Raw genomic sequence first — 27,423 nt, forward strand, 5'->3', positions numbered from 1 at the left:
GTATCCCTAACTTTACTCCATTACGATGTAAACTGTGAATTTACAGGCGCTTGTTCTTACCTCTACTTAATGCGTTTATTTTTAGACTAGTTTAACTATGTATTCTTATGAATAGTAAATTTTCTCTTTTCATGATATTTATCTCAATGATTATAGGTATGAATATCTTAAGAGTCATGTTATTGTGAGTATATGCATTTGTCCTTGTTTACTATTTGTCCCTGTTTATTTTATTCTATTATTCTTATTGATTATATTTGTTTAGTAAACCTTGGACTGGGAGAGCTGCTAGTTGCTCCCCACTGATTGTGGATTGTTGTTCAATATTTCATGTGAATGATGTTGGGCTTTCTTTTGGACTTTGGGCTCGAGTTGTGGTGCGAGTTTAAATGAATTAGGAACTTTAGTTGTATAGTTCTCTTTAAATTCCTTATTTCTTTTAATTATTCACATAGTTAAACCATTTGTTTTGATAGTGACATTCCCAGAAGACGGTGTTTCCGCCACCGTCCTTTTTAATAAATACTTTTCTTTCTTATATTTATATAGTTAAATTTCTGGGTTGTTACAATAAAGATGGTAACAAACAAGAGAAAGATAAAAGTGAGAATGTGACCAATGTATGTTAGCGATGTGGAGGAAAAGGTCATTGGTCTCATACATGTCATACACCAAAACACTTGGTTGAGCTCTATCAACAATCAATGAAGCAAAAAGGAAAGAAAGTAGAAACAAATCTTGTGTATGAAGATGACGAAGGTGACTTTTAATGTGGCAATACAACTCACCTAGAAGTTGCTGATTTTTTGACCTCCCCCGAAGGGAATAATTAATCCTTAGATTCGATTATGGTCATTTAAAGAATGAACTTTGTTTCCATGAATTAATGTTATTTAATTTTGAATTTTATTTGTTCGAACTATGATTTTATATGACATTGTTAAATTTCGATTGTTAAGTTATTCATATATATTTTTTTTTTCATCTATTTGAAGAACATGTATACCTCTCAAGTTTAGTTAGCAATTAATGGTGAAAATTTATGCCTAACCGACAGTGCAACTACTCATACCATACTGAAAACCAAGAGATATTTTTCTCATTTGACAATGAAAGAAACTAGTATGAGTACCTTATCAGGTAGTACAAAGAGAATTGAAGGCTCCGAAAGAGAAAATATATTATTGCCTAAGGAAACGAAATTTGAAATCTTTGATGCATTATATTCTCCCAAGTCTCAAAGAAATTTATTGAGTTTTAAAGATATTCGCCATAATGAATATCACGTTGAGACAACAAGTGAAGGAAAATGTTGAATACCTTGGCATCACGAATATTACCCAAGGCACTAAGCATATTCTAGAGAAATTACCTGCATCCTCCACTGGTTTGTAATACACTAAAATCAATACAATTGAAACATATGCTACAGTAAACCAGAAGTAAATAATTTCACTATTTGGCATGACCGGTTGGGCCACCCCGGTTCAATAATGATGCGAAAAACAATTCAAGTTCATGTGGACATTCATCGAAGAACCAGATAATTTTTCCTAATGATTTCTCATGCGCTTCTTGCTTACAAGGCAAGTTGATAATACGACCTTCACCAGCCAAAATAAATTTTGAACCTATCAATTTTCTGGAATGTAGGAGATATTTGTGGGCTGATTCACCCACCGTGTAGTACATTTAGATATTTTATGATTTTAATTGACGCATCTAGTAAATGGTCACATATATATCCTTGTTATCAACTCGCTGGCGTTTGCGAAACTACTTGCTCAGTTGATTAGATTACGAGCATATTTTCCAGATTTTGCCTATTTACCCTTATTTCTCCTTCAAATTGCAGTGCTGCCACTTGATTGACGAGTTTCGTTAATCAACGTAATTGTTTAGGGTCCGTTCAGTGTCGTTTTTTATTTCAGTTTTCTATTTTTTACAAAACTAAAATCCAAAATATGAAAATCATAACAAAGTAGAATCCAATTTTTTATTACCAATTTTCAAAATTAACCTAATTACTATAATTATGATTATTTTTTAGTTTGTGATTCAATATAAAATATATGGCTTATAAACCAAAAAATCCAAAAACTGAAAGGGCAGTGACATGAATTACTGTTGTTGCTATCATCTTTCTCCTTTTCTCCATCTTCAAGACCAAAGGAAGAAATTGACCCACAATCTCAAACCTCCATTTCAACCCTCAAGCTCTCTCTCTCTCTCTATAATTTCAGATAAAACCTAAAATGCCTATCAATTGAATTCGATCACATTGCCTCAATCAATCCTTTTGGAGGTCTTACCTTCTATTTCCCTCAAATGGGGTGCTCTGTTTTCGCCTGTCGTTTCGGATCCAATTCGGGTATTCGGGCGAGGAAGATGAAATTAAGAGGAAGAACAAGAGAAAGGGTAAGAAGACGTAGGCGAATTGCTTTTCTGGTGGAGGGGAGGAGAGAAAAAATTAGGGTTTAGGTTTGATAAATGAGGAAGATTTTGTGTGTTTATACCCATTTACATCATCCCCAGTGCTACTTTGAGAAAAATCAAACAACAATGTGATCAGCTTGTTAAGTCTCACCAATCAAAAGGACTCACACCGGCTCAGGTTTATTTAATTTCTTTTCATTTTTTATCTATTTTTTGGGCCTATAGTTTCATTAATTTTGATGATGATGGGAAATGTGATTTTCCAACCTAGATTAAGCATTCGAGTTTGTCACTTCGTGTTTCGATGTTTTAAATTGCATGTAGTGTTGTTGATGGTATTGACCTTGATCAATATTTGTGGTTAAATGAAGCAGGATTGAATGCTGACACATTGTTAGTTATTGTAGAAGATTGTTATGGAAACTAAAGATTAGTCTGGTTTTAAGACGTTGACAGTTGATTTAGGGACTTGTACTAGGCCAGTTGTTTAAACATGATTTGCATAACTTCAAATTGATAATCAGTATTGCCTTTCATGCTTTAGAATTGTATTAGCTTGTAAAATCCTGCTGGCATCTTGTCATCTGTTAGGTTTCGAGTTAATGTGTATCAGCTGTATGTAATGGACTAATGGTTGTTAGGTTCTTGCTATGAGAATTTCCTAAACCCTCATTGCTGTCATCATCAACCTGGAGGTAATTGTTATTGAGTAGAAAATTTGAGTACAATGTGTTCGAGACAATGCTTATTACAACACGAATGAACCGAACCTACTTACTATTTATATAAAAATCTGAAAGGAGAAAAGAGTATCTACCTAGCTAACTATTTAGAGACTTTATGCACAAAAGTCAAAGATTTAACAAAAATCGTTGTTAGGCCTATAACTGAGTTGTTTACTTCAGTGTATGAGAAATTCAGTATTATTTAAATTTTTAACTGAAGAACATTATCCTGCATCATAGAGCGCTACAATGGTCAAAAAGTGTCTTTAACCTTGAAACATGTTAAGAACGGTGGAAAGGTGGAAGATGCCTGAAATTTACCTGGGAGCCATAAGCAATAGGAGGAACTATGTTCAAAAGGACTGTAACAAATGTAGAAACCAAAGATTCTGTGGTGAAAAAATGTTTCATCCAATGGAATATCTCATGAGTCACTACTAGAAATAAATTAGCTAAGCAGACTCCCCGAAGTTCTACATGCACGAGTATTCAATAAACTATATTTTGGTTTTGGTTTATGTTCTTTTATGATACGAATTTGAAACAAATACGGAGTATTTCAAATCAAATTATGTATATACATTTTCTTTTATAATTGTTGTCTAGACATAGAACAATTAATTCCCTATAAATCACTTAAACTTTTACCACATTTTTTGCAATTAAGAGCATTTAAACGAATGAAAGAACTACGTACTTTTCCAGGTTCCCTCTTCCAGACTATAGGTCTTGCCTTGATCCTGGTTGTTTGATGTACCTTGTCTTCCTTGCTATATCCGAGTAGTTTGTGAATTATGTCATGTATTTATTTTAACAGATCATTTTATAAAACCCATGTAATGGAAAGAAGTGCTTAATTTCAATTTTCAACGGAATATTGGTTTTTGAAGGAGATATTGCCATCTTGATGTCAGTCCAGTTGTGTACTCTGGTAATTGGTGATCCTGAGGAGGTTTTGTGTATCTTAGGTTTCTTCTTTTCATATAATTTTTTTCTTCTTTCGAGCAACAAGAAGACCTACATTTGAGATCAACGTTAGCTGGCACTTTGAATAAGAAGATAGAAAAGAAAGGAAGGGGAAGGAAAACAAAGGGAGAGAAAGGTGGAGCTCCACTTCCCTCCAAATTTCTCCAATTTTGGAAGGATGATATTTATTAAAAAGGGAGAAAAATGGATTCCTCCCTCTGCATTCCCTTCCTTCTCCCAAACCCTTATCCAAACAAGGGACTTCTTTCTCTCCCTGTCCCTTCCCCTCCATTTCTTCTTATCCAGATGTAGTCTAAGTTGCAGTACACTTTGGTATGTGGAATAGGTAGGGGAACACAATTTATTACTCTAAAAGCGTGCCATTGTACCATGCACCACTTCAGGTTATGTTTCGTGGGGTGAGAGAGAATTAGGTAATAAACTGGTTGAGGTTTGTGGCGCTGAGGTGCTTGAACTCCTTTTTTCCTTTATGTGCGGCTGGAATGCTGCGTGGAATTGATGGAGTGCAGGAGTGTAGTTCAGTTTGCATTTATTGGTGAGAACTACTGACTATGGTTTATTTTCGGGTCTTTAGAATATTGAGTTTAGGGTAGAACTAGACGTGGAATGCTTTGGGGTAATCGGTTCATGTCCAACAACCTTCGATTGTATTGGATTGAACTTTTTCCAGTCCACTTAGACACTTATACTCCTAATTTGGACACAAATCAAATTTATTTCAAACTTGTTGAAGTGATTTTGAAGTATTTGATTTACTTCCAAATCCGGAGATTGTTTTCTTAAAATAATTAGAATTTTCCATTAAATAATAGAATAATATCAACTTTTTGGATTTATTTCTCATAACAATTCAAAGTTAACAACATTAGTTTAATTGATAACAATACTCCTAAATTAGTACGAATTGAGATATTATCCCAATAAAGAAACTGATACAAGTACATATGATTGTAAATGAATTGATTTTACTTTAAAAATACTCTGTAATCCAATCGGATCATACATTATCGGATGAAAATCATATTGGGATTTTTTTTGACGTTAATATTGGATTATTTTACTTGTCTAAACTTGGTTTTTGAGAACCATTTCACACATAAGGTAATTAAATTTGCAAAATGGATATCTTTCCTAAACAATACTTACAAAATTACTTTTAATTAAATTTACACAAACCCTTAATAAAGGCGGATGTACAACAAATATTGTAAGACAATTGTAAAGTTAACTCAAATGCTTAAAAGTTATCCCAATATTCAATTATTTTTTTGGTGATGAATTCGTTTTCTATAATAAAAGTCACTTATCACTCATGATATATAATGGTGACCATATAACTCTTTTAAAAAATTTACCCGTCAAAATTACTTCATAACATAAAAAAGTTAATCAAAACATGTTAAAAGTTATCAAAATCTGACTTTTTATTAAAGTTATCTTTTCTCTTCTTCTAATTTCAATAATTTTAATAATAATTAAAATTGTAATGGAGTATCATCAATGCATCGTCACACTTTTCTCTCTTCTTCTAATCTCATTAAATTTAATTTTAAAAATAATTTTAGAAAATTTAGAATTGTTTCCATTTTATGGGATATGTTCCATTTCTAAAGCTCCTTCTACTGAATGCAGTCTTGTAGACTATGATGTGTGGTTATATATAGCACCTCCAAATCTTTGGATTATCTCATCAAATTTTCTTCTGCCCTTCTTCATTTCTTCAAATTTGTTCTTTGATTTTTCAATTCTTAGTTAACCTTTAGGTTTGCTTCTTACTCAAATTTCCCCTAAATTTCTTATCCCAAAAGACTGTCTAAATTTTTGTTGTTGTTGTTGTTGTTGTTGTTGTTGGAATACACAATATTCGATTTTTTTAAATTAATATTTAAATCTAGATTTCCCTTAAAAAAGTTATCAAAATTGTCAAGAAATGATCCAGTTTTATTTTTTAGATTATAGTGAATGTGGCTATGCTAATTTTTTTTTAATAATGGCGAGGAAATATGAATATCGGAAGATTCTACTCTCGAGGGGAACATCTAATGTAACGTGGTTGTGCTGTATATGTTATGGAAACATGCAAATCATGAATTCATGATATATGTTATAGGTCCAGAAAAAACTGGAATTCAAGAAGGGTACAATTAAAATATTTTATTCTAGTTAAATAAAAAATTAAAAAAAATTCTCTTACAATATTTTGTGGGATTTTGTAGGCAATGATAAATAACAAAAAGTTCGTCTGTGTAAGGGTTTGGAAGGGCCCTCGAAGCTTATGTTGTTAGTTTGTTGTTGTTGTACTTTGTAAACTCTTTGTAGACTCTTTATGATTAATGTGTGATTAAGCCGGTGTCAAAAACAAAAAGATAAAAAAAGTTGTGTTGAATACCAAATTTGTAGGAACAGATGCAGGCTTTGGTGGGTTGTGCTTCACAGTGGCAATGTGACACTGACAACTGATATTAATTATTTGATTGACTATAAGATTTCAAGTGCTTGTTACTTGTTAAAGTTGTTACTGCCATTTGAGATCTAATTTATGAAAAATCTTTAATTTGCCTATATAATCTTATTAATTGCTCTTATTTTGATACAGATATATGATTTAACTTATGGATATGTGTAACCTGACATGATAGGAGGATGGCTAAATCAGGGTTTCCGGAGGGCGATGAATTGGCTAGGCTCTTGCCCGACTACAAGTTGGATGGACTCATTGGCTCTGGCTCGACCAGTGTAGTGCACAAAGCGACTCATGGGACGACTGGATGTTCAGTAGCCATTAAGATCATATCCTTGGAAGATATCGGGGCAAACATGTCATATGATATAGGTGATGTTGATTATGTTGTATTAATGCTGTGTTTGTTTAACTTATTGCCAAAATACAGGAAGTCAATTGTTTCGCCTCTTATATATGCTTGGGATTGCTTCTACACGAGAAAACCGTTTTTCTGTCCCGTTACATACGTAGTACTAGCATACAGATTGAGATATATGGTTGTCTTTGATGAAATTACAGAACTCCTTTGTGTCCCTCGTTACTTTGATTGTAGAAACAGGTGGTTTTACATTAAGGTTTTGTTGCCCTGTAACATTTGTCATTGACTTAGTTATGTGTTGTTTCGACTATGTTATCATCAGGGTAGAAATTTGTTACATCACTCCGTTAGGGGGTTAAGAGACTGAGCTGCTATTTTTTTCTGAGATTCTGTACTTTCACCTTGTAGTTGAACGAGAAATCACAATACTGAAACGACTAGCAAACCCAAATGTAATTCAACTGTATGATGTTGTATACACTCAAAATTATACATGTCTAGTGATGGAGCATGCCTCGAAAGGGGATTTCTTTGATTATGTTTCTGTGAGGGTGAAGTTGCCAGAGGATGAAGCACGTCCATTTTTCCGGCAGGTAGGTATTAGATTGCACATAGATTTTATCTTCTTAATGGGCACATTCTTCAGTATTTTTCATTTTTAGATACTAGTAAATGGTTTGATTCTCTTTTATTTGGACTCAGTTGATATTAGGTGTGGAGTACTGCCATGGGATGATGGTTGCACATCGCGACCTGAAGCTTGAGAACTTGCTTTTAGATGAAACTCTCAATCTGAAGTTATCTGATTTTGGCTTAAGTGCCATAATGAATGATGATTATATGCTGGAACGAGGCTGTGGAAGCCCACATTATGCTGCTCCAGAGGTTTGAATGACTTTCTTGTACTAGAATATGTCTGAATGTAAAATTTACTGTTAATTGGAAGTTGCGTGCATTTTTCGTTTTAGTATGTATGCGTGTTCAACATTTCCCAAACACTGCCTGCAGAACCTTATACGTTGTAACTGTTTTTATAATCGTATTGAATGTTTGTGTTTACTGATGGGAATACCTCAACTTCTTCAATTTAGGTTTTATCAGGAGAAACATATCATGGACCTCAAGTAGATGTATGGAGCTGCGGCGTAATTTTGTATGCTGTTATCACTGGTGAATATCCGTTTGAAGCTGCAGATCCTGCTATCCTTTTCAGCAAAATAAAGGTAATTGTAATTTTGGCTTGATATAATAATAACCTTGCCGAAGTTGTATATTAGGAATTAGTTCTTGCTTCAATTCATCCGAGTTTTGTTTCTTTTTTCCTTACTTGGCCTATTGTAAGTGCAGGGGTGGGTGGGAGAGGGAACGACGTCCATAATTTCTTGTTAAATCTAGAATCTTTGGACTTGTAAATTTTTCCTTTGCTATAGGTTTTCAGTTAAAAATGCAGGAAATGAAATGAAAGATTTCCTGCCATAGAAATCAATGATTCTCAGGGGGGAAATGTATTTCACTATTTTACTACTATACGTGAGATCTCTAATAATTTATACTTAATTCGTTGTTTGTTTGTTTGTTTGTTTGTTTGTTTGTTTGTTCAGAGGGGGCGTTTTAGATTTCACGATAACATGTCATCTGAGGTTAAAAAGCTGATTTCCGGGATGCTTAATGTTAACCCTCAGAAGCGATTAACTATCGCAGAGATTACTCAACATCCGTGGTTTCAAGCTTAGCTGCCTAAGTACTTATGCTGATGAGACTCCTCTATATTCATTCAATGTACAAGGAGAAATAATATATGTTTGGATATAGCAATGTTCCATCTGATCTTCGTCGTGGTTGTTGTTTGAAGTTTGAACATTATCTCGGCTTATATCCTTTTTATTTATGGGCACTCTATCCCTGTGTATGTACTATGAAAAACCTATGTATTTAATGGATAATTATTCATAGTAAATATCAGCGATATGATTAGTGTACGCGTATTTTTCTATGAAATGTGTATGAAGGAATCTAACGATAACTAAAAGGTTTTTCTACGATTTACAAAATTACGAAAAACTTCAAGTATTTACAAACTTTAAGTGTATAATGATTGAATACAAGATGTTTTCTAACAAAATTTTATACATACAAAGAGGGGGAAAGACCTACAATTCAATTCTTCTAAGATGTGTGGACTCCTCAGGGTCATGTAGACCCCAAACTCTAGTTTGTTGTTGCACCACCAAAATTGAAGCTTTGATTTTGTTATTCAAAGTGAGCATTTCTCCGACCGGTCCCAACTCTCCGGAATAGTCAGTCAGTTGTGTAAGTTCAGTCATTAACTGTGAGTTCTTATGACGTCTTCCTACCAAAATCAAGTCGTAATCATAATTCTCCATAGATTTGATCAGAGTTATCAAAGACGTGGCATCATTCAATACCATCTCTTGATAAAATATTCTATCTTCTTTGTGCAAGGTGTTGAGACTAAATTCACTGAGAATATCTCCATCTAACAACTTGCTTTTCTCATTGTCAGACATGTCTTGAGAAGAAGTACAAGTGCCTGATATTTTTTTAAGGGTTAGGTTTACTCTTGGATTCTCTGACATTCTCATGCCATATGCTAACGCTTCTCGGTCATCATGGCCCCCGAAAAAGAAGACTGCCACGCTATATAGTCCGGGCTTTGATGTTGATGGTCGTATTTTCTTTTTCTTGTGTGATCCTCCATGGTCAACAAGGACACCAACAGAACAAGGAGCCTTGTCAAGAACTTTCTTGTTAAGGTTCCTGTAAACAAAAGACTGTTCTAAAATCTCTTTATCACTACACTGTCTTTGGAAAGGAATTATGATAAACGAAGTCCTCTTTTCTAAGGCGATAGAGCACACATCATTGTGCATAGATGCAAATGGGGATATACCCTTGAAGCATTGCACCGTGAATAGGCCTTGGTATTGTTGCTCTAACTTGTGGAATGCATTAAAAATCCTCTCTGATTGGGTTGGGTAAACAGAATATGTTTCTCGCGGTTGATGTGCAACAAGTAGGGAAGAAGACCGCCCTATTAGCCTTGTTAGATGCATGACAGTTAAGTTAATAGGACTTGCTTTGGTTGGATGGGAAACATGCACCACACTCATAACTTCCCTTACATTGTCTGCACTATGTACACATGCCAAAATGCGTAGCTCCTCATCTCGTTTATTGTGTCTTATGGTCCTCCTCTTAAAAGCCACATATCTTCTTGATGGATCATATAGCATCTTTACAACAGGCGACAATACTCCTGTCATGAACACCACTGATATGATCATTATCGCAAACCCTTCATCAGACATCCCCTGCAAAAAGATTTACGACTAAGATGAGTACTGTACTGGTAAGATCATATATATATATATATATATAGTCAATTATATGTAAGATAGAAAACAAGATTGAAGCCTTACGCTGTCTTTCATTTTGTGATTCAATAATGCCAATTCAATGAGGCCTTTTGCATTCATGATAAGACCAAGAGAAAGGGCATCTCGAAATGGCATCCTGTAAAACAATGGGGGTGCAATCGTCCCAACGACCTTCCCAATGAAGGCAACAAATACGACCAACTGAATAATGCCTACATTCTTCAACTTCTGAATAGCAAAAACATCCATTTGTAGACCGCATATGGCGAAGAAGATGGGCATCAAAAGCACAGATACGAAAGAATCCAGCTTTTCTGATAAAGCAGCTCCTAAAGGTGGTCCATCAGGTATGACAAGTCCAACAATGAAGGAAGCTATAACTGCGCTAATCCCAATAACTTCGCCTATAAAACCACATCCTAGAAGTGCCAAAAGAACACCAACAATATACCTCTCTTTAACTGGCTCCCCTTCAGGTGTTTTCCTGATTGCCCATAATACCGCAGGTCGTATTCCATATAAGGCTAAAACAATGAAAAGGACAACTGAAAGAAAAGCTCCTACAGATGATGAGAATGATTTTACTTTAGCTATCCTAAACGCGAACCTAACTGTTACTAAAGACCATTGTAAAACATCTGAGACTACTGAAGAAGAAGAGGCTAAACGCCCTATTTCCGAGTTTAGGATCTTAAGATCAGCAAGGAAACAAGCAATAACAGGGAAGGCTGACATAGACTGAGTCTCAACAACAAAGGGAAGTATTGTCAACATGTCATTGTCCAATGAACCAATATGTTGCAAAAACACGGCAACCAAACTAGACAACACATAAGGAATTACAAACCCTAGTATTCCTATGGCTATCGGCTTCTTCCCCGAATTCAATGCCAAATTTAGATTCATCTTTACTCCAAGCAGAAATATAAATAGCATCAGGCTAAAAACAGATAAGTTTTCTAAAAGAACTCTGCTTCTCGCTGGGAATATTGCTGCTAGAAATTTCCTGTTATGTCCCAGGACTGAAGGACCTAGAACCACGCCGCCCTACATGTAATATAATATCCAACCATAACATTGTTTAATTAATATATACGGAGTATGGTTTAAAAGCCTAATAATTTTTTGTTATAAAATGATACAAATAAATATATGATGATCGAGTACTAACCAAGATTTGGCAAACAATGGAAGGCTGGCCAAAAGGCCTGAGAAGGAAATAAGCAACACGCGTACAAATGGAGATGAGGGAGAGCTGGAATAGCAAACCCGGTATGCTGAAACGGAACGGATCATCCCCAAAGAATATGCCCCGAGATCCAGTTCGTCCCAAAGGATGACATATGTATCCATTACCTATGCTAAATGCATCATCTTCTGTAAATGCTTTGTTTTGTGCTTCTAAAACCATTCTCCTTGTTCTTGTTGTTGTTGTTGTTGTTGTTGTTGTTGTTGGTCTTGTTGTTGTTGTTGTTGTTGTTGTTGTTGTTGTTGTTGTTGTTGTTGTTGTTGGTCTTGTTGTTGTTGTTGTTGGTGTTGGTGTTGGTCTTGTTGGTGTTGGTCTTGTTGTTGTTGTTGTTGTTGTCGGTCTTGTTGTTGTTGTTGTTGCTGCTGCTGCTTCTAAAATCATATCATTATTACTCTCATCCTGCATTAGCATTGCAAATGCTGCCCTCCCCATTGAAACTAATTAATAACTTCCTACTATGATGATCTCCACCCATCACACTTACCAATAATTTTACTCATTTGGCGCTTATGAATCCCCCCAACATCATCTTCTAATTAATTAATTGCTAGCAGTTAATGAAAAATCGAGTTTTCGACCAACTTTGAAAGAATGGTGTGGTTGAATGGAAAAGAGAGAAACCAAAAATGACAAAGAGAGATGTTTAGAGACAATTAGAGAGAAAGAGATGGGTGGAGGAGCAATAGAGTTGGAACGGAAGAGAGAATTGAGGGATATTAACCGTTGGCTTTCTATTTTATCCTAATTAAGGCAAAATAACTTTGACATCATGTTTAATTCAAAAATATAAAACAATCACATTTTAATCAAACTATAATGTAATTTTGCTAATGCACAACATATTATACTTTGTGGAAAAATAAGACTTCATGTAGTTTTTTTTTTTTTTGGACATCGGTGACTTCATGTAGTTTTCTTGACAAGATTGCTAACATTAGACCATGTGCATTCTTCAATAAAGGTCAAGTGAAAAATAAATTCTCTCTCATCCTTCTCCTTCTACCACCTTATCTTCCACTAACTTGACATATCTTTTACTTAAATCTCTCTATTTTCTTCTACAATCTTGACTCAAGATCATTAATTTCTCTTACCTACTTTTTTACTTTTACATATACTACACTTTAAATTCACCTTCAAACACAATTATTAATTTTAACAAACAAAAAATGTGAAATTAAATTAACATACATATAAATAAATAAAAATGTAACGTACAATCTTAAACATACATATATAGCACAATGAAGTAAAATTATATATCATGTAAAATTTTCTACAAAAAAAAATATGCGTTGCATGCATGGCAGCACCACGTGAACCCAAAAAAAAAAAAATGTGTTGCATGCAATAGTACAAAATGATATTAGCCAATATTAGTCCAGGATAATACTCTGTATGCAAACAGGAAGCAACAATTGCCTAGACTCATGCAAATTGCGCAAAAATTTGGCCCCACATCCCATTTCAATTAACTTGACATTGGATCACATATATGACCCGAGTCAAGTTAATAAAATTTTGACCCTTGTATACTGTCAACATTGTAATCATTTTGTCATATTAATTATCACTTGATCCAAGCTACATGTCAAAGTTGTGTGTGCTATTATGGAAGTTTTTAAAACTATTTTAAGAGGGAATTTTTAATCCTGTTAGGATGAGGTTTTTGATATGTTGAAAAGTTGAGAAAATGACGTTCTTATTATTGTTTATGATACGATAGACTAGAGTATTATTATTTTGAGAATAAGACATTATAGACTAACTTACGTAAAATAACTCCCGTGCAAAATATGCAATGCATATAATGATAATTAAATTGAGGCAAATTTGCTAAAAACAATCTTTTATAATCCTTTTTTTTTGCTAAAACAACCTTTTATAATTTTTTTGTGAAAACATACCTAAAAGTAAAAATGATTTGCGAGAGACAGCCTTTTGGTATTTTCAGGCTTGACCTTCATTTTTCCGGTTTGATTTGGCCGGTTTTACTTATTGCACCTACTTTCCCTCCCTTTTTCTCACTTAAAACCCATTTGGAGCCAAATTTTTTGCCAAAATAAAACCCCCAAAATTGGCTTCTATGTTCTTCCCCAACCAATTTTTTTTTCCTCTCTTCCTGCTTTATCATTTGCATAAAATTGGTAGATTGCTGCTATACTAAGTGATTTTCGACACTCTACCACTAATTTTTGGTAAGTTTTGTTCATTAATTTTGCTTAATTTTAATGTAGGAAAGTTAGGGGTTTCCCCCCCTAATTCATTAATTTTTGCCAGGAAACAGTTTCGGGGGCCTCCGAACAAGGGTATTCGGGTTCAAATTTTCTTTGAGTTTATCAGAGAAGAAATTAGGGGTACCGGCAAAAGTAAAAGGTTTTGAGTTTGATGAAGGCAGAGAAAATCGAAAACTTCCGTCATTATTGTTGTGATTGCTGCTACTATCAGGGATTGTAGAGTCAAGACCATCCATGAGTTCCCAAGAGTTGATGACTTCTATAGCAGATGGAGGTGGGTCAACGGAGAGAGATTTGGGGGTGAGAGTGAATCAAGGAAGTGGCTTTGGCGGTGTCATTGGGAAAAAGTGATACAATGTGGTGGCTAAAGGCGGCGCTTTCGATTTGGGAGAAATCTTCATCTTGGTTTAATGGCGCCAGAGAACTCATAGGTTTCTCAGTTTTTTTTTTTTTAGGTTTTAAGGAATTCCCTTTTATACGGGAGACAAAAGGGAGGGAAAAGGGTGTAGTTAATGAAAAACGAACGCACGTGACCGTCACGTGAGAAGTCAAGCCGGATAATGGTGGGTCGACTCCTGAAATACCAATTAGGTTGTCTTTTGCAAAAAAAAATTAGTTAAAGGTTTGTTTTCGCAATTTTTTTTATAAAATGTTGTTTTTTGCAAAAAAAAAAGATTATAAAAGGTTGTTTTTGGCAAATTTGCCTTAAATTGATGATAACAAAAAAGATATTACCCTGTATTATTTTTTAATTTTTTTCTTCATTTTTCATATGAAACTGTAATATGTTACTTATAGCCTTATAGGTGGTTGATATCTTATTAGAGCACGTCTTTTAGTTGTAACCCTAGCAATATCGGAGTTCATAGAATCATAATCAAGATGCTTTTACTGAAAACATATCTCCTAACTCCTAAGTGACTTGTACGTTCATGAGGCTTCCAATGCTTTTAACAAACACAATTTATGGGCCCTGTTTTCTAATCAAACAATGTATTTGAGAATGAGCTAAAATTCTTTGGAGAAAACTTACACGAGAGCTTCCTGGAGCATGTATATTTTCTCTGTACGATTATGTTACATTTTGATATCACGCGTTCATTAGTTCACCTATTCATATGGACGATTAGTTTAAAGCAACCTTCATTGTCGACCCCTTAGACATTTGAATAATTTTGTGATTAACAATGAGAACAATTCGATTTCTTTGTTAGAAACCTTTAAACATTTGAACTTTGTGCATGTAAATGGTAAACTTAACTTTGTGCATTTATAAGTGTTGCACTTATTCGGAAACTTTGTGCATTTATAAGTGTTGCACTTATTCGGAAATGGGGAAATATTTCACATATTTAACCAAAAAAACATTAAACTTTGTACCAAAAAGAAAAGACAAATAAAATTCTCATTCTGTACAACTTTTGTAAAACAATATGACATCATAATTCCTAATCTAAGACCTAAAAAATCTCAATTAAAAACAATACTACCACCATTGATGAACAAGAAGACCTCTTTTTCTAAGAGAAGACAAGAGATTAAGACATTGATCATAAGTCTTATCATATTTAGGACTTCTAATCCCAGGACAACATTTCTGCCACCTATTATAATGACATTCTAAAAACATCTCATCAATTAAACAGATTGCCCCTGTTTCTATCAACCTTGGAATCAATTGAAACTCTGTTCCTTCAACATCCATTTTTACCACCACAAAATCTCTCTCCTCAAATTCACCCTTCAACCACTCTGCAAAATCGAAACCCCGTATTTTATCGACGTTTCCCTCGAAATTTATCGATGATTGCACCGGTTGAATCCTTCCCATTCCCCTGTTTCCTCTGTTTCTTTTGTTCACCTCAATCGTTTTTGTGGGTTCTCTGTTTATCTCAAAGAACAGTGTCTCATTTCTCACCCAAGCTGCATAAGGAAGAAGCTTAACGCCTTTTTTTGCTTGTAATTCTCTGTGGAAAGATTTATCGGCTTCAATTGCGAAAACCTCGAATGTTTTGTTCTGTTTTGGGTACCTTTCGTTGAACCAGCTACCAATGCTGGACCCATAGCTTCGAGCCCCGACATCGATGTAAGCGTATCGGGGCTTGAAGCTTATATCAACCATAGAAGAAAGATACTTTACATTCTTTAAGTTCCTTTTCAGTGTACTCCATGGTTTCAATGGCTCTTTCTCAATCAGAGGTTCTAAATTCTTGATCAATTGAATTTTATACCCAGAAACAGAGCATTCATTATCTTCTCTGTGAATTTTATTCATTGAATTTCTGGATTTCTTCAAGATAATCTGACGAATCGAGGGAATTGAAGGGCTAGGACCAGGTATATCACGAGCCTCCACAAAATTGCAGAAATCGAAAAGCTTGAGAACCGAACGAAAGGCGTAAAAGTCTTTGGTTTCTATGTGAATTACAAGAACCCCAGATGGTTTCAGCGTTCTTCCAATCTCCCCAACAAAACCCAGAACCGGAATCGAAGAAGGGAGGTCGAATTTATGGAAAAACATAAAATCGAAAAATTGATCGGAAAAGGGTAAATTAGAAGCCGAGATTATCCCAGAGGAGAGAGAAAAAGATTGATTAATTCCAAGGTCTTTCAGAGCGATAACGTGGGATGAAGAGAGTGAAAACGAGGAAGAATTAGGAGAGAGAAAGCCATGGAAGATGAAATCTTGGAAGATTTTGGAGTAAAAATCGTATTCAGTCGAACCGCGAAAATTGGGAAGAAAAGTAATTTGGGAAGATTGTCGTTGAAGAGATGATGATGATGTTTTGGAGAAGAAGCAGAAATTTGAGGAAGAAGAATGGTTGCAGAAATCGCGATTGAAGGAGATGATGTAAGCAAAGCGTAAAAGGAAGAGGAAGATGAAGAAGATGAGAAGACGAAGGAAGATGTTTTTCACGAAACTTGGCTTCATTTTTGTTAATGGCGTTTCCTGTTGGCGCGGGAATTAGAGTGCTGATTCTTGTTTATGTGGAGATGATTAAGAAGTTATACTTGTACTCCTTTTTATTAATTTTAATGGGGGTTTTGGTTAGGGGGGGGGGGGGGGGGGGGGGGTATTGGCCCATGAAGTCCGAATCAAAAATTGGGTTTGAGCCCAATTGTTAGAATCATTTTTTTTCAGAGGAAATGTTAGGTACCGAAGAAGTTTTTTTAGGCTTAAGAAAGTGTACTTTGTTTGTGTGTAAATGTGTGTAAATGTGCGATGCATAGATCTTTATTCATATGGATTATGATTAAAGTTTATTGTAAATTAGTATTGTGAACAAAAAGAAACAGGATAAACTCAATATATCTTATCCCAAACTTTTTATATTCCAAACAGGAGTATATCTTATCCAAACCTGTCATTTATTATACAGAGTACTGCTTAATTTTTTTATAATCTTTGGACCCCTCTTCTTCTGTCAATTATGCAATTATGTGACCAATCTTATAATCGTAGCAAAAGAACCTCAATAGCGAATGATGACACTAATTGAAAAATAACTCAATTATCTTTCTGTTTTTGACATACGGAGAAACATAGGTATTGGCTTGGTGGTAAAGATACTATTACAGTCTCATGTATGATAGTTCATGGGTTTGAATCCACCTTTCCCTATTGTAATTTTTTAAAGGGAGACCTTCCCCGTTGTAATTTATAATGTCCTCATGGCTCAACTGACAAAACCCGATTATTGTGATACGTGCGACAAGCTTGTGAGACCCAGGCTCAACGTATTTGACCATAACGTGTAATACCCTGACAATTCCCTTTTTCTAAAATAACCCTTTTATGAATATAACTATAGAGAATTATCAAAGTATTATCGCCCGTGTGAAAACGTAACGGCTTATTCAGAATTTTGCAGCGGAAAACATAACACTAACTTTTAGGTTCATAAATAATCGATTACATATTAAGCCCAAAACCAGTTAACGGAAATAAGGAAATACGAATAGTACGACAAATTTCAAATCCAAGTTAACAAACCAAATCACTTAATAAAACATATAACTACAAGCTCTCTAATCCCGATCCCAATGATGCATCATCTTCAAACCTGTAGATGGGCAACGCTTATTGATCCTTAGAGACTGCTCACCAAAGATGGGTCATCACAGGATCAATAAGGCATAGCCATGATCAACACACACAAACAAAGCACGCAGGCCCGTCCCTAGAGTTTTGGTGGCCTATGGGCGATATAATAAATTGGGGCCCTAGTTAATAGATAAACTACAAAAATTATAACTATAGAAAACTTTTCCCTTCGAAATGGAAATTTTTATTACAGTAATTCATCAAAAGGTCTAATAGAAAAAGTTAAATAACATTTTATAAGCTAAAAAAAACTAAAAGTTAAAAATCAAGTACTTGATCATACTACAAAACGTTGTCTTCGAGCATTTCTAGATGCAAAATCACTAATAGTAGTGTCTAAATCAATATGCTCTAATATTTCCTTCTCTATAGATAAAATAGCTAGACCATTCAACCTTTCTTGCGACATTGACGATCTCAAATAAGTTTTCAATAATTTTAACTTCGAAAAACTTCTTTCAGCAGATGCAACAGTCACTGGCATTGTTAAAAGGATTCGATAAGCAATTGAAACATTTGGATAACAATCTGCAGCTTTGACAAACTTGAGAATTTCCAATGCCGAGATAAATTCATTTGGCAAAGTCAATTGTAAAACTTTCAATTCTGAAAAAAGATCATCTGCATCAACATCCGAAAAATTATTATGAGAAAAAATGTTGTTAAAATTTGTGAAAGATTTTCTTAATTCATCATTATCCAAAGATTTCAATCTTTCTGAATCAAACAAAAATCCAAAAATACTTTCAAAACCCTTTAGTTCCTCAAATCTATTTTTCAAAGAAGTTATAGCCATATCAACAACCACTAGAAAATAATTAACTCGAAAAGATTCTTCGGGTGATTGTATTTCATCATCATTATCATCCTCATCAAATTGTCTTCTTCTAATTATATGACGCTTTGTTGGAAGTGTTGGCTCAACATTCATATCAAATGCAAGGTTTTTGGAAATATTCATACTAGATTCAAAACCTTCATTTCTATACTTCTCAAAATATAACATTACATCTCCCACTTCTTTCATTGTAGCTCCAATGCACATAGATTTAGATTGCAATTTCTTACTCACCATGTTAATAGCAAACAAAATTTCATACCAAATCACCATGCCAAGCAAAAATTCAAAACTGGATAAAGAATTAGACAAACTTTCCGCTTCACTTGATGCAAGGGCATCATTGCCACTAGAATCATACAATTCTAACAAAGCTAATTTGATTTGAGGTGCTTGATATCTAATAGCTTTAACACTTTTGATTCGACTCTCCCATCGAGTATAACACAAAGATTTCAAAGTTAAACCCGGAACATTATCAACTAAAATTTTCCATCTTTTAGGAGAATGTGCAAATAATGTATATATGCGTTGCACAATTCCAAAAAAAGACTTAGCTTTAGTGCAAGATAGTGCCATATCGGATAAAGTAAGATTTAGACTATGACAAGCACATGGCATGTATAAAGCTCTTGGATTTATTTCAAGTAATCTCTTTTGAACCCCTTGGTGTTTTCCTTTCATATTAGAACCGTTATCATAACCTTGACCTCTCACATTATCAACATCTAAATCTAGGGACTTGCATATATTTAACAATTCATTGAAAAGGCCTAATCCAGATGTATCATCTACTTTTAAGAACTCTATGAAAAACTCCTCTACTTTTATTTTATTATTTGATACATTTGTTCTTGATGACTCGTATCAGGCGTACAATCAAGGATTACAGAGAAATATTTTGCCTCTTTAATGATCCCTATTATGGAAGTTCTCACACTTTGGGCTAAAAGACAAATCAACTCGTTTTGTATTTTATGACCAAGGTAGTGATGGTGAATTTCTTGGCTTCGAATACGTCTAACATGATCTTGCATTATCACATCAAATTCAGCAATCATTTCAACTACCCCTAAAAAAATACCATTACTATCCTCATAAAGTTTTTCATTAGAACCACGAAAAGCTAGATTATTTTTTAAAAGACATTTTACAACAGATACTATTCTGATTAAAACTTGTCTCCAACGTTCTTTTTCCTTTAAAATCCCTTCTTGCAATTCTTTATCAATTCCTTGATTCGTTTTTAATCTTACTTTTGCCTCATTCCAAATATTCATATTAGTCATATGCTCAACACTATTCTTATGTTGTTTAAGTCTCTCACTAAGATGTTTCCAATTATCCACCCCATCAGTTGCTAAAAGACTAATTTTATTCTGAGATGTGAATAATTTGCAACAAAAACAATATACTTTATTAGCAACTTTAGTGTAAATCAACCACTTTCGATCACTAGTTTCTCCATTACTCAACTTTCTAGAATAATAAGTATCTGAAAAGTGCCTATTAATATTATCTTTAGGATATGTAAGATTTAATTTTCTTATAGGCCCCTTTTCTACTATAATATCCCTAACTCTGTTGTCAAGATTACCCCAATTCATAGGATCATAAAAATCTAATGGAGGGACTAAGTGATCATCAATGCCTACATCATCACCACTTGTCGAATTTGGTACATTATCATGGGCATTCAAATTAGCAGCATCCTCATTTATTGGATTTTCATCACTCAAGTGTTCAAGGTCATTTTCATCTACACCCAATTCACCACCATTTGAAGTCTCTCCTGCTCTTTTAGAAAAATAATTGTGAATAGCCCTTTTTTGTGTTTTTATTAAATTCTCTGTTCGTTGCTTTCTCTTCTTTTTTTCATAACCAAATAATTTCTTTCTAGGCAACATTATATATTAAAAACATAAGCCAAACATAAATTAGAAAATTAGTTAAAGAACAGTAGCACCTGATCTTGTACTTTTCAATTGAAAAGTGAGAACACTCTGCTTTTAATTGAACTTCAAGTCTCCAAATCCACACAGATGTAACTAATCATCACAATTCACATAGAAAATATAATCAGAGATTCAGAATAACATATTACAAAACTAAAATATCAAATTTAGTTTAAAAACTAACATCAGACCTAAAATACCTCAAGGATTTCAAGGTTTTTCGAATTACTGAAGCAACAATTGCCGAATGTCGATCTTCCCGTTCTTCCTCGTGAAACACTCCAACACAATTAGCAATTGAAAGGTGTGTAAAAATCAGAAGAAATAAGAATATTTTTTGATATATAGAAGACATGAAGGGAGGTTTATTTATAAGTATAGATTGTGAATCGAATTTCATTGTAAATTAAAGATTACCGTTAATTGAAAACAAATTTAGAGATTTTTTAGGAGATTGAATGGGGAAGGAAATTTGGGGGAAATAGTAACAGGAAGAAGAAAAATCTGGAAAAAGAGGTCTGATTTATAGGGAGTTGGTTTCTTGAATTTTTGGTTGAGAAGTTGAATCATTGAAGGTTGATTTGGAAGGGAAGAAGGCGGAAGAAACAATGTGGGAAGTTGGTATTTTGGTACTCCACTACCCCGTAACTTGCTGGAGATTTAATTTTTTTTTTATTATTATTTTAAATCATATAACGTAACTTGGGCTTCTAAAAATTGGGCCCTGGGCGGTGGCCCCTTATACCCTGCCCCAGGGCCGGCCCTGAAAGCACGTAATCAGCAAAACTGAGTACTACATACTAAAACAATAATAATCCTAACATGATACTATTAAACGAACAACCCTAACATGATACTAATGAACATAAATAAGGGCAGACAAAACATGATAATTTGACGACCATACTTGACTAGAATAGGCTAGACTTATAACAATAATATTATTTTAGTTGAAATAGACAATGGACCGAGTTGTCCGTCCGGCAGTCTTTACTAAGGAAGACGAGGTACGGGCGCGACTCCGTAACCTCAGAGACCTGCGATATCGAGGAACATTTGAATAAAAATAGGACACGGTGATCAATCCGGTCCGAGATAAAGGCCATGGGCTACCACCATGAACCCCAACTCCTGTTTGTCCGTCACTTTAGACGTGCACAGTCTAAAGCTATTGCTACTCAGTTTCACTTTACATGATTTACAAATTGAGACTCTGTTATGACTCAATGATCATAAAGGCATCAATCAAGACTCATTCCAATTTATCCAACCTTTCCTTTAACCATGATCAACCCCTGTATATGGGTATAAAGTTTCAACTTACTAAACAAGGTCCACCGCCCTCATAAAGTAGTGAAAAGCTAAAAAGGGAACAACAATCAATCGATCCAAACCAACATATATAGAATAATCTAGTGTTCCCAACCAACATGTTTGTATCAATCATCCATACTAACATGTTACAATTCTCATAATGCAATATAAGTTCAATATGTCCGTCCAACAGTATTAAACATGCAATTTCAACATAACCAAGTTCGTCAATAATATCAACATAACCAAGTTCAACAACAATCTCAACACAACCAAGTTCACCAACAAATTCAACATGGTTTCAACAATTAGCACACATTCCAAGCACACAGGTATGTACGTACCTTGTGTAAACAAACTGCGAAACCACTTTAACAATTCAAAATTCGCCTAAAGAGAATTCTCCGCCTAAAACAACCAACAATTATTCCCAATCAATTTCTAATCGTTCGCAACCATAACAAGGCATTCTAAGTACATTCTAAACATATTTAGAACATTCCCCAATATCAAAACTTGAATGTTTAATCTCCTAGCATAATAATTATTGAATCAATGATCCCCAATCTTTCTAAACTCCAATAAAACATTCTTTTTAAAATTTCCAGCAATATAAAATCGTTTAAAAATTCATCAAAACCAAATTATCATGCCCGAAATCATAAAAATCATAACTTTAATAATTCATAATCATCTTAAACCATTAAAACCTTAAAAATTCATGCTTTAATAATTAAAAATCATTATTTCAATGCAGTTAAATAATCTGAAAATTAAATTTATTATTTAAACATAATATATAATCTGAAAATCTAACTAATCATAAAAACGTATAATTTAAATTCAAGAACATAATTTAAATTATTAAAACTTAATTAATTTCATTAATTAGTTTAGGGTTTAAAGAAATAACCAAATAAAGGAGGGGAGAGTGTGTTGGCCGGCGGACAGAGGCACGTCGGCGGCAGGGTCGTTCGCGGCAGCGGGTCAGGGCGGTCTCGGAGGCTGAACACCGCAACTGGTGGTGCGAGTGGGTGGTGATTCCGCTGGTTGCGTGCGAAAGGAGAAAACAAAGAGGAGAGGAAAAGGGCGTCGGCTGGAGCAGCGGCGACGGTGCAGGTGGGGCGGCGCAATGCGGTGGAAACGGTGAATGTGGTTGGCGTGCACTGGTGGAGAAGGTGGTCGTAGTGGTTGCTGCGCAAAATAGAGCACAAGTGAGGGGGAAGACAAAGAACAACAAGAGAGAGAAAGGAAAACGAAAGAGAAGAGGAGGAAGGAGAGGGAGTTACCGGCGGTGGGGCACCGGTGGCGCAGGGACGGCGGTTAGGCAGTGGTTGCCGGCGACGGCTGCAAAGATAGGAGCAAAGTTTTTGAGGGTTTTGGCTGGTTTACGTGAATGGAAAGAAGAAGGGTTTTGTGTATTTGGTTTTGAGTTTCACGTGAAGTTGGAAGGGAAGGGAGGAGAAATTTTGGGCTTACTTATTTTGGGCTTTGTCAACTTGGGCTAGGAATAGAATTGAGTTTGTTTGAATCCAAAACGGTTAGGATTGTTTTCTAAATTCAATCGAACGTGTTTTCGTAAAACGAATTTTTTTCAATGTAAAGTTCTAAAATTATTTTGATTTCATAAATCGTTAAAAAAAAATTTAAATGTAATTAACTAAAATAAATATACGTTAATTATATATTTATTATTAAAATTCGTAAATTCTATTAAATTATAAATAACTATACCTTAAAATATATTAATAAAATCTATAAATTTACGGGGGATTACATAACGGCCTTAGGTTCCCTTGTTATTCCTGGTGTGGGAATCGTTCAACATACATCTAACGGAGTAGAGATTGAGGGTTCGGGGGACATTTACTAATACGGGGAGTGCAATGCATTAGCCCATGAAGCGGTCCTTGCTAGTTCAATGTAACGAAGACGAAACATGTGTTAGACTACATTACTAATCTGAATTGCTTTAATGCACAAGTATTAACTAACAATCGTCAAGATGTGATTTAGATTGATTTAAGCTACCAAACAATAATCCGTATTGTCCCAAGAATATCTTATTAGGCGTGATAAATAATCATATTATGTTTGACATATTTATAATGGTGATTAAAGCAATAAAACAGATTATGTGTTAGGTTATGATACATATGAATAAACATAAATCATGCGGAAAAATCATAAAGCCAGGAAACATATTATTTACACATAATCATTAAACATAATTCAGATGCATACACTTTGTAGCGTGCCCTCCCTAGCTGCGCCCGAACCGAACAAGAACAAGTCTTTAGGACTCCAAGTGTCGTCCCTCCGTAGATAGTCCACAGCACGTCCGAATCCGCCTTAAGCTTGACCAACTAGAATCGCCCTTAAGGTTACTAGGATTTTCGGCTATTTGGGTTGCAAGTGTTTGGCTGATTTTTGCTTGAAAATCTTACCTTTTGAATACTTCAAATCTCGATGTAAATATGTGACCCTAGGCACCTATTTATAGAGTTTATGGAAATGAATTATAATCCTACTAGGATATGGATTTATTAATTAGAATCCTATTAGAACTCTAAATAATAAATTTAATCTTTTAGGATTAGGATTTAATCAATGCACGAATTCCGATAGGATTAGGATTCGTTACGAACACGAGCACACGCACACGCATGCACGCCCGCACGCAGGCCTTGCGGCCCACGCCGAGCGCACATCGCATGCGGCCTCGCAGCCCATGGGCTTCGTGCGCGCCCGCCATTGCTTGGCTGGGCCTGGCCTTGCGCTGGGCCTGGTCGAGCAGTTGGCGTGCGGCTTGCTGGGCGTTGGCCTGGCCTCGTGCTGGGCCTTCGTCTAGCAAGCCTCGTCCGATGCTAATTCGTACGATACGCTTTTCGATTAAATTCTCGTTTCCGGAATTCATTTCCGATACGAACAATATTTAATATTTCCGATTCCGGAATTAATTTCCGTTTCGAACAAATATTTAATATTTCCGTTTCCGGAATTATTTTCCGATTCCGATAATATTTCCGATTCTGACAATATTTCCGTTTCCGGCAATATTTCCGATTCCGGCAATATTTCCATTTCCTATAATATTTTCCAATACGTACCATGTTTTCGTTTCCGGCTACATCTACGACTTGGATAATATTTATATTTCCGATACGATCCATATTTCCGTTTCCGGCAATATCATCGTTTCCGGAGTATTCATTTCTTGCTTGTGACGATCTCAGTTCCCACTGAAACCAAGATCCGTCGATTCCGAATATCCATAGATAGAGTATTTAATTCCATTAAATACTTGATCCGTTTACGTACTATTTGTGTGACCCTACGGGTTCAGTCATGAGTAAGCTGTGGATTAATATAATTAATTCCACTTGAACTGAAGCGGCCTCTAGCTAGGCATTCAGCTCACTTGATCTCACTGAATTATTAACTTGTTAATTAATACTGAACCGCATTTATTAGACTTAATATTATATTCATACTTGGACCAAGGGCATTATTTCCTTCAGTCTCCCACTTGTCCTTAGGGACAAGTGTGCATTTCCTAATTCCTTTGTCGCTCGATGCTTGCTCTTGAACGTAAGGTAAGAGTTGTTATCCTTATTATGTCCAGAGGTGTTTCTCGGTTTCAGAGTTCAACTGATCAAATAAACAGATAATCATAGCCTATGATTCATCCGAGCACGGCCATGCATTTTACAGTTTCTAGCTCTCCGAGTGGCCTTGTACAACTTTTAAGCATCTCATCCCGATTTATGGGAGGACAATCCCAATCTTGCGATCTTGAGATTAGACTTCGTTTGATAGGTGATTACCTGAGCGTTGCCTTTATAGCCTCCTTTTACGGTGCGACGGTTGGTCAACGTCAAAGTAACCAGTTCTCAAACAAGTAATCTCAAATCACTCAGGTATTGAGGATTTAGTGTCTAATAATTTTAATGAAATTTACTTATGACAGATTTTCATCTCTTACAGTAAAGTTTCATAGTTCTTTCCGATACTAGTCTTCCCAAAGTAAGTATCTATGCAAATGATTATGACATTGCCATGTCCACATAGTTCAAGAAACAGAACTACTAGTCATCTTGCATTCTAGTCGTCTAACGTTTTCTATGCGTCCAATTTTATAGATAACTCCGACCAGGGACCATTTTCAACTTTTGACATTCAAGTTCACTTGATAGACATTTATTAGTCACAGGACTGGTCCTGACAGTCTATCTTGAATATTTCGTCAAATTGAAGGGACTCATCATTTAATAAACCACAAATTAAATGGAAAATGAATTCTATTCATTTATTGTGAATGATTAACCAATAATGTTTTACAAAGTATTAAACTCTAAAACTTTAAAACATTAAATAAGGACATCAAAGCCGTTCTCCAATATGCTTGATTCCCATAGCTGCAGTGTGCGAGTTGTGCTTCGCCTGCGGCAGAGGTTTAGTCAATGGATCTGATATGTTGTCATCAGTTTCAATCTTGCTTATCTCGACTTCTTTTCTTTCAACGAACTCTCGTAGAAGGTGAAATCTACGAAGTACATGCTTGACTCTTTGGTGGTGTCTAGGCTCCTTTGCCTGTGCAATAGCTCCGTTATTATCACAATACAGGGCTATTGGTCCTTTAATGGTGGGGACTACACCAAGTTCACCTATGAAATTCCTTAGCCATATAGCTTCCTTTGCTGCTTCATGTGCAGCAATGTACTCCGCTTCAGTTGTAGAATCCGCAATGGTTCTTTGCTTAGCACTTTTCCAGCTTACTGCTCCTCCGTTGAGGTAGAAGACAAACCCAGACTGTGATCTGAAATCATCTTTGTCGGTTTGGAAACTTGCGTCCGTATAGCCTTTAACAATTAATTCATCATCTCCACCATAGACCAGGAAGTCATCTTTGTGCCTTTTCAGGTACTTCAGAATATTCTTGGCAGCAGTCCAATGTGCCTCTCCTGGGTCTGACTGGTATCTGCTCGTAGCACTGAGTGCGTACGCAACATCCGGGCGTGTACATATCATAGCATATATTATTAAACCAATCAATGATGCATATGGAATCCCATTCATTCGTCTACGCTCATCAAGTGTTTTTGGGCACTGACTCTAAGCAAGAGTCATTCCATGAGACATGGGTAGGTAGCCTCGCTTGGAGTCTGCCATCTTGAACCTATCAAGCACCTTATTGATATAAGTGCTTTGACTAAGTCCAATCATCCTTTTAGATCTATCTCTGTAAATCTTGATGCCCAATATGTATTGTGCTTCTCCTAGATCCTTCATAGAAAAACATTTTCCAAGCCAAATCTTAACAGAGTTCAACATAGGAATGTCATTTCCGATAAGTA

At 35.2% G+C, this 27,423-nt stretch overlaps 4 protein-coding genes across 6 annotated transcripts; 1 reads left to right on the top strand and 3 right to left on the bottom strand.

The window, feature by feature from the left end:
- The first annotated feature begins 2,096 nt into the window (after positions 1-2,096).
- Positions 2,097-8,949, top strand: LOC110800356 (SNF1-related protein kinase catalytic subunit alpha KIN10). Of its 2 annotated transcripts, none has more exons than XM_056831147.1 (6): positions 2,097-2,614; positions 6,745-6,981; positions 7,379-7,563; positions 7,673-7,855; positions 8,062-8,193; positions 8,572-8,949. In XM_056831147.1, exons 2-6 carry the CDS (start codon positions 6,792-6,794, stop codon positions 8,701-8,703), a joined length of 822 nt encoding a protein of 273 aa, XP_056687125.1. In that variant the 5' UTR covers positions 2,097-2,614; positions 6,745-6,791; the 3' UTR covers positions 8,704-8,949. The 2 variants fall into 2 exon arrangements, with proteins under 2 accessions (XP_056687125.1, XP_021861361.1); XM_022005669.2 differs by having other exon boundaries at positions 2,098-2,614; positions 6,788-6,981.
- A 41-nt stretch (positions 8,950-8,990) lies between these two features.
- LOC110800346 (cation/H(+) antiporter 15) lies at positions 8,991-15,098 on the bottom strand. The gene is made up of 3 exons (XM_022005659.2): positions 11,540-15,098; positions 10,411-11,415; positions 8,991-10,302 (listed from the first exon to the last, which is right to left on the bottom strand). Exons 1-3 carry the CDS (start codon positions 12,047-12,049, stop codon positions 9,121-9,123), a joined length of 2,697 nt encoding a protein of 898 aa, XP_021861351.2. The 5' UTR covers positions 12,050-15,098; the 3' UTR covers positions 8,991-9,120.
- Positions 15,099-15,240: 142 nt separating this feature from the next.
- On the bottom strand, positions 15,241-16,883 carry LOC110800354 (uncharacterized). The gene has a single exon (XM_022005667.2). It carries the CDS (start codon positions 16,784-16,786, stop codon positions 15,341-15,343), a length of 1,446 nt encoding a protein of 481 aa, XP_021861359.2. The 5' UTR covers positions 16,787-16,883; the 3' UTR covers positions 15,241-15,340.
- A 1,227-nt stretch (positions 16,884-18,110) lies between these two features.
- LOC110800358 (uncharacterized) lies at positions 18,111-21,402 on the bottom strand. 2 transcript variants are annotated; one of them, XM_022005670.2, is made up of 2 exons: positions 20,953-21,402; positions 18,111-20,845 (listed from the first exon to the last, which is right to left on the bottom strand). In XM_022005670.2, the coding sequence occupies exon 2, from the start codon at positions 19,479-19,481 to the stop codon at positions 18,237-18,239; it is 1,245 nt and encodes a 414-aa protein (XP_021861362.2). In that variant the 5' UTR covers positions 19,482-20,845; positions 20,953-21,402; the 3' UTR covers positions 18,111-18,236. The 2 variants fall into 2 exon arrangements, with proteins under 2 accessions (XP_021861362.2, XP_056689050.1); XM_056833072.1 differs by having other exon boundaries at positions 20,944-21,396.
- Between the last annotated feature and the right edge of the window lie 6,021 nt (positions 21,403-27,423).

This window comes from Spinacia oleracea, chromosome 6, assembly GCF_020520425.1.
Source record: "Spinacia oleracea cultivar Varoflay chromosome 6, BTI_SOV_V1, whole genome shotgun sequence".
NCBI lineage: Eukaryota > Viridiplantae > Streptophyta > Magnoliopsida > Caryophyllales > Amaranthaceae > Spinacia > Spinacia oleracea.

What these genes read in the sequence shown, in the direction of transcription:
- LOC110800356 (XM_056831147.1), top strand. Translation starts at nt 6,792, where the DNA reads ATGGCTAAATCAGGGTTTCCGGAGGGCGATGAATTGGCTAGGCTCTTG. An exon ending in CACGTCCATTTTTCCGGCAG is followed by an intron (nt 7,564 to 7,672) that starts GTAGGTATTAGA and finishes ATTTGGACTCAG; the next exon opens with TTGATATTAGGTGTGGAGTA. An exon ending in CACATTATGCTGCTCCAGAG is followed by an intron (nt 7,856 to 8,061) that starts GTTTGAATGACT and finishes TCTTCAATTTAG; the next exon opens with GTTTTATCAGGAGAAACATA.
- LOC110800346 (XM_022005659.2), bottom strand. Translation starts at nt 12,049, where the DNA reads ATGGGGAGGGCAGCATTTGCAATGCTAATGCAGGATGAGAGTAATAAT. An exon ending in CCATTGTTTGCCAAATCTTG is followed by an intron (nt 11,416 to 11,539) that starts GTTAGTACTCGA and finishes TATTACATGTAG; the next exon opens with GGCGGCGTGGTTCTAGGTCC. An exon ending in ATCACAAAATGAAAGACAGC is followed by an intron (nt 10,303 to 10,410) that starts GTAAGGCTTCAA and finishes ATCTTTTTGCAG; the next exon opens with GGGATGTCTGATGAAGGGTT.
- LOC110800354 (XM_022005667.2), bottom strand. Translation starts at nt 16,786, where the DNA reads ATGAAGCCAAGTTTCGTGAAAAACATCTTCCTTCGTCTTCTCATCTTC.
- LOC110800358 (XM_022005670.2), bottom strand. Translation starts at nt 19,481, where the DNA reads ATGAAAGGAAAACACCAAGGGGTTCAAAAGAGATTACTTGAAATAAAT.